Source organism: Miscanthus floridulus, chromosome 18 (assembly GCF_019320115.1).
Source record: "Miscanthus floridulus cultivar M001 chromosome 18, ASM1932011v1, whole genome shotgun sequence".
In the NCBI taxonomy this organism is placed as follows: domain Eukaryota; kingdom Viridiplantae; phylum Streptophyta; class Magnoliopsida; order Poales; family Poaceae; genus Miscanthus; species Miscanthus floridulus.
In genome coordinates, this window is record NC_089597.1 from 15,996,599 (window position 1) to 16,003,572 (window position 6,974).

Here is a 6,974-nt window from a genome sequence, read left to right on the forward strand (position 1 = left end):
TGGCAAATAGAACCATGTCAGGTCTTTGCTCCAATTTTTAGTGGAGTTACAAGTAACAAGAGGGCATGTCTTATGGCTGAGAATAAGAAGAGTAAGATACTTATTTGATAAATGAATATATTGAATGATACTAAACTTTGATAAATATGATGGTATACAATTACTTGAGATATTTGACATGCAAGGAAGCTGATGCTAAAGTTACCCTTCTGTGCAGAATCCAGCTTGGACAACCAGCTACTGTTAAAGTTGCAGCCAAATGAGGTTAGTATGCCATATACCAAATTTGGTACACGTATATGCGTTATTTCTTTTGAGTAATATCCCTGTTATGCTTTCTTTGAAAAAGATATATAAGTAGTTTCATATGCAGCACAGACACATAAATATTGACGATGAAATGTGACTTCTGCATATGCATTATATTTCAATGATAATTGTTTAGGTGCTGCTGTTGAAAGTACTTTGGTTAAGCACCAAAACTTGCTAAGCTATGTCAAGTTCTAATGTGTAGGTGCCTTAGTTTGAACACATCCAATTTATCTTTAGCTTGGATTGGGAGTATGTTCGTTTGCAAAATTATTGTAAAAAAATGAAGCCTGAAGTTATCAGTAATCAATGACATTCATATTGGATTTTGCTAGCTAGAAAGTTTTCTTGCAACTGATTAGTAAGCTTATGTGGAAAAGATTTACTGATCTAGGGACAAATTGATAGTAGTGCCTCCACTGGTTATTGCTTATTCAACCATTAAATGCTCACGAAAATGCATGCATACCTGGCATAAGCTCCTGGCATGTGTTTGTATTTTAGAAAAGAAAAAATCATGGATGTGTGGATCATAGTACTTTCTCTAGTCGTGTAGACATGCAGTAATGTTTTCCTTGACACAATTTTTTCTTGTGCACATATAACAAAACTAAGAGTCAGCGGAAGCTTCACTCACTGTTTCTTTCCTTGCTCACTGTTTATCTGCACTTTGCTATTTTTCCAGCGCATGGATGTTGGGTTCAGGCCGTAGGGTCTGGGAGGGATGCGTCCTTGAGGTCACACCCCTGCATGTTGGAGCAGTGCTTGCCTGCCTCCACCATTCGCGTACCTTGTGACTTTTTTTGTTTTGTACTACTCTTGAGTGGCTATGATGAATCAAGTTTCCATTAGAGAACTTCTGCACTTTAGCACCTTATGAGCTGGTACTTGGGATATTTTGTTCTGTTTGCTGCTTAACTAGGATGGCTTGTACCAGTACAAGCAACCAGTTCTGTGACCAGTTCAATTCCCATTAGAGAGAGAGAATTAAATTAAGCTCCAGGTGAAATTAAGTTGCAATTGTCATGCTGATAATGGGTAAATCTGAGCCATTTCTCGAGTTCTTTTGCTCTTGTTCTTTTGCTCCAGGTGAAATACTGTTAACCCAGGAATCCTGTAGTGCATCAGTGTTATCCCATGGACTTTCATATGATTTCCCTGTATTCCATGTGTCTGATTTTTTGGGACTTTCAGATACTCATCAGACTCCATCTTATCTTTCTCACCCCAACTGGATCCTGCATTAGACTTGGCATTTGGTCTTCTAATTCCATCTCCAGCATTTCCAGTTACCATCTGCCTTCTTTTTGGCCCTGGCATTTCCTGTTGCTGGGATGCTCCCAATTGCCATGGCCATCATCAGACTTCTTCTCCTAGGCACCATCACCTCCATTTTCTTTTCTTTTGTCCCATGTATTTTCTGATTTGCCCCATGGGTCATTTTTATTTGATGCCTCAGGAGTGCTGGACTTCTTCTCCCCATGGGACATTTTAAAGCATGGTTTGATCAGCCAGGAATCATGATCCATGTTGATTTGGCTAACTGAATTGCAAAACTATGTTCAATTGTGGTTGTGAAAATGTAGAATTCACTAGTTTATTAGTTTGTGGTACTTTTAGAAAAGTATTGTGGCACTATAAGTGAGGTAGCAGTAGCAACCTTCAATGTCTGCATGGGTGGCGGCCCGAGGTTTAGGCGGGTTTTTGAGAGCTGGAGGCTCCGACTGTGATCAGGGGAGCCATGTCGTCTCTTAGCAGGGAGCTGGTTTTCCTCATCCTGTAGTTCCTCGATGAGGAGAAGTTCAAAGAGACGGTGCACAAGTGAGTACTCGCCATGATCATGAATGGGGTTTTTGGAGCCTTTCTTTGCTGGGTGAGCTGGGATTTCTGATGCTTTTTGCGGTTGCCCGTGCAGGCTGGAGCAGGAGTCGGGCTTCTACTTCAACATGAAGTACTTCGAGGACCTCGTGCAGGGCGGCGAGTGGGACGAGGTGGAGAGGTACCTCAGCGGCTTCACCATGCTGGAGGACAACCGCTACTCCATGAAGATCTTCTTTGACATCCGCAAGCAGAAGTACCTCGAGGCCCTTGATAGGCTCTAATCTGTTAGCTTTAGTTTTAGGTATAATATGACTCAATGATGCATGCTGGTACTTTACTCATCTTGACTGAGACTTGAACTTTGAGATGAGATGGTAATGCTTTTGAATGTATTGATGCCGGATCATTTGAACATCATCTATATGTAGCCCGGATGTCATTAATGAATGTGTTGAACATTTGGATCTTTATATGTATGCTATCTATTATATATTTTTTAATCTGGGCGAAATGAATTTTTCTGTGAGTTCACCTAGACCGACAGAAAAAAAACATGTGTTTTTCTGTGCGTTTATTTCTTTTTTCTGTGTGTATTAACACACAGAAAAATTAGTTTTAATCTGGGCGAACACAATTTTTCTGTGCGTGCAAGACCCACAGAAAAATTGTTTCTGACGGTGAACCCACAGAAAAATTGGATTTTTCTGTCATTATATTTCTGTAGGTATTTTTCTGAGGGTTACATGAAAAATTAAGTACCCTCAGAAAAATACCTACAGAAATATAATGTTACTCGCAATATAATGTTTCTGTAGGTATTTTTCTGTCATTATATTTCTGCCCAGAAACAAGTCCATTATTTACTCGCAATATAATGTTACCGATCGGTACTTAATTACACACACATAGTTCATTCATGTACTTATTATTAGGTTGTGCCACTGGCCACCACTACATTACACTACCACAAGCAGCTATATAGTTCTTCATATATAACTCATAGATGCTATATATATCATATGAAGATGCATGTTCACTTGATCCATCATCTTTGTTCTACACGCGAGATCATCAGGCCGGGCCGGGGCCTGGCCTAGCTCTTCAGGGTGCGGCCACGTTCTCCTTCGCGAGCGGCGCGATCTCCTCGCCTTCGATCCCCGGCTCGCCGCCGGCGACCCCCAGGCTGAGCAGCACGTTCTCCCAGTTCTTGGCAGGACCCTGCATTATTTTGCAAATAACAAACCGCCACGATCAGCAACAGGAGGAGCGAGCGGGACGCGTGTGATCGACGATCTTGGCGCTCTGTGCTCTGACGTCGTGCTGTACTTTACCTTCCAGGAGAGATCCTGGATCATGCAGTTCTTGACCATCTCCTCGTACGCCGGCGTGCCCACCACCTTGATGGCGCGCTTCAAGGTGGTCGCCACCTTCTTCACGTCAGCCGGCTCCACGACGTTGCACTGGGGAGGAAGGAAGGACGAAACAAGAATCGCTTTGCTGATTCAGATTCATACATGTACGTAGAAAAACATCCATGGCAGGGCAGGGTATGTAAGAGCTAGCTAGCCTTACGTCGACGCTGAGGCGGCCCATGTGGAATCCGGTCTTGCCTTCGATGACGGTGTCGACGAGTCCGCCGGTGGACGCGCAGGCGCAGGGCTGCAAGAATCGCCAGACATCAATCACAATCACATAAAAAGCATTCATCGTCTCTCTCTCTCTCTCTCACATCAGGATTCAGGATGTTTCTGCTGCTGCAGTGCTCGTACCGTTCCGTATCGCATCCCCTGGAGCTGGATGAGGCCGCAGGGCTCGAATCGGCTGGTGACGGCGAGCAGGTCGGCGCCGGCCATGATGTGGTGCGCCAGCGCCGCGTTGAACTTCACCACGGCGCGCACCTTGTCGGGGTGCTTCTCCTCGGTGCTCATCAGCATGCGCTCGAACTTCTTCTTGCCCGTGCCCTGCATGCATCGCATCGATCGTGTTCGTCACACCAGTCAGCCACATTTCTCCTGCCGATGCCCGTAACACTAAGCATGTAGTAGCCGGGTGGCGTACCAGCAGCACGATCTGCACGTCCTCCTCCATGAGCTGCGGGATGGCGGCCGCCATAACGTCGGGGCCCTTCTGCTCCTCCAGCCTGCCGATGAACGCCACCAGCGGGATCTTCCGGTCCACCGGGAGCCCGACCTCCGCCTGCAGCGCCTCCTTGTTCAATGCCTTCGCCTCCACGGCCTGAAACGGACATCGTTGCACTCAGAACCAGCGCCTGGAAGATTTACATGAGCAGACTAGCAACAAATTGGCAAAGCTCACCGTTGACACGTCGTATTTGACGGCGATGTACTTGTCCTTGCTGGGATCCCACTCGCTGACGTCCATGCCGTTGACGATCCCGGTGATGCCGGTGAGGCGCATGATGTTGTCGAGCTCGCAGCCCCTGGCGATGCCGGAGATGAGCTCCTCCGCGTAGTAGGGGCTCACGGTGAGGACCCTGTCCGCTTCAAGGATCCCGGCCTTCATCCAGTTGATCTTCCGGCCTTCCACGGGCTTCTCGTAGCTGCAATTAGATTAAACCAGGTTGGGTTACCATTCATGTCACCTTATATTAACCCAATACCATTGATGAAAAAATAGTTGAAAGATTGTAGTTTGCCCATGCATTACCCGTCGATGAAATCGAAGGATGACTTGAACCTTTCAGGGAGATTCAGCTCCGAGAAGTCCGAGAAGGCGAACCGGCCCTGGTAGGAGATGTTGTGGATGCAGAATGCGGTCTAGTACGTGAAGGTGGCAAACAGTCAGTTTCAGAACCAGATGGGGTATACGAACATGGAAACGAAGACAACATTGTTGAGGAAACTAACCTTTGCGTCCCTATAGATGCCGTTGGACTGGTAGTTGCTCTTGAGGTAGCATGACAGAGGGCCGGTGTGCCAGTCATTGCACACGAACACGACGTCCTCCCCTGTATGGATGTGTAAAATGACAGTAGTCTGATCGACCATTTCCTATGCAGATGCTCAAGTTAAACAGATAAAAAGACTGACTGAACCCTTACCGTATGGTCCAGAGAAGTATGGGTTGTTGTTGAGGCTTAAGATCCTAGGAGCTTCAAGTGCCGCCTGCAGATAACATGCATTGCTCGAGAATAAGCCAAGGATCCAACAGTGTCACTGCAGACAGATGATCTGGATTTTTTTTTTTTTTTTTTTTTTTTTTTGCGAAATAGATGATCTGAATTCTGAAGTAGTAAGGCATCCTGACCTGGCATAGCAGGCTGAAACGCAGCTGGTTGTCCTTGTAGTCCGTTCCAGCGTCAGGCCCGTAGATCTTCTCCTCGGTCTTTCCCCAAACCTGAAACCAGCGACCAGACGAAAAAAGCTCACTGAAACTGCAACCAATGGGTGCCTACCATGTTCAGCTGCAGATGGAATGGAGTCTCATCTCACCCTCTCCAGGAACGATGGGTGGTCAATGAACACACGGTCGACTCCGCGCTTGTAGCAGTGGAAAAACCTCACCGTCTCGTACCTGTCTCCCATCTTGATCTGCATGCATGCATCAGAGCAGAGAAAGGTTCAGACGACCTTGCCAGATCCATGAATGCATGGAAACTGGAAAGCAAGTAACCATGAGCTCCTCATGGTTCTGAATCTGATGGTGTGTGAGTGATCTCAGTGTGAGTACCTCGGACACGACGCTGGTGTCCCAGGCGTCCTTGTACTGGTCGTAGCGGGGAGAGACGACCATGACCCGGTGCCCATTCGCCTGCAGGCATCACCCAACACACGTCACATACACGAGCGCCACGAGACATGCAGCAAGAGCTCTGGATCCACGGGAAGAAGAAGAAGGCGATCGAAAGATCACTGATGATTCGTGTGCTTACGGCCATGGCCGGCGGGAGGCCGCCGAGGACGTCGCCGAGGCCGCCGGTCTTGCTCCACGGCGCCATCTCGGCTCCGACGAAGACGACGTTCATGCCGGCGGTGGCGCAGACGACGAGGGACGGGAACCTGCCTCCGCGGCCCCCGCGGCGCGCCTGCTGCTGCCTGGGCGCCGCGCGCGCGCTGGTCCGCATGCTGAGCGGCGTGTCCCCTGCGGCCGATGCCCGGGACGCCGCCCTCAGGCCCTGAACGCCGCCGCGGCGGAACATGGACGCGTCCGGGACGCCCAGGCCGGCGTGCGTGGCGACGAGCTGTGACGTGGCCAGAGCCGCCATGCCGATTTCACTGCATAAAAAAAAAGAGACATGTGCACAGAACAAAAATTATAGATTAATCCCTCGGACACAGATTTACAGTTATCACTGGAGTTTAGATTCCGAATCTTGGAGTTCAGACACTACTGTACAATACAAGAACGGAAGATCTTATATTTCAAGTTCAAGTGTGTGGCATACAAAATCTATCATGGTCCAACAGAGACATACTATACATGATAAATAAATGAATTATAAACAGAATACGAAACACACAGACGACTACTGGATCGAAGAAACATTGATCTGAACTAAACGCATGCATGCGCATCCTGTCAGCTACTACTAATCAAGGATCTGATGAGTACAGTGCTACGGCGTGCATCAGGCGCCTCATCAAAGATCAAACACATACACGACAGCCAGGATTTGGACGAAAATGCGCCAGGATCGGATCGGAACGGAAGGGAACCTGATCGATGAGATGAGCAGCGCGGCCGGCCGGTGCAGTAGCTGATCGATGGAGCAGGAGCAGTGTGGGGCGCCCGTTCAAGCAGTAGCCGGGCGTCCGATCCGTCACTGACTGGCAGTGGTTTATTTCTTCGATCTCTTCCTCCTGGCGGCTGTGTGCGATGTGCCG

General features: G+C 48.1%; 1 protein-coding gene across 1 annotated transcript; it reads right to left on the bottom strand.

Moving 5' to 3' along the window:
* Window positions 1-3,039: 3,039 nt before the first annotated feature.
* Window positions 3,040-6,974, bottom strand: LOC136520046 (granule-bound starch synthase 1, chloroplastic/amyloplastic). Its single transcript, XM_066513447.1, has 14 exons — window positions 6,807-6,974; window positions 6,023-6,365; window positions 5,821-5,901; window positions 5,583-5,681; window positions 5,398-5,487; window positions 5,192-5,255; window positions 4,998-5,098; window positions 4,798-4,907; window positions 4,447-4,690; window positions 4,189-4,365; window positions 3,900-4,091; window positions 3,703-3,789; window positions 3,462-3,590; window positions 3,040-3,348 (listed from the first exon to the last, which is right to left on the bottom strand). Exons 2-14 carry the CDS (start codon window positions 6,353-6,355, stop codon window positions 3,232-3,234), a joined length of 1,824 nt encoding a protein of 607 aa, XP_066369544.1. The 5' UTR covers window positions 6,356-6,365; window positions 6,807-6,974; the 3' UTR covers window positions 3,040-3,231.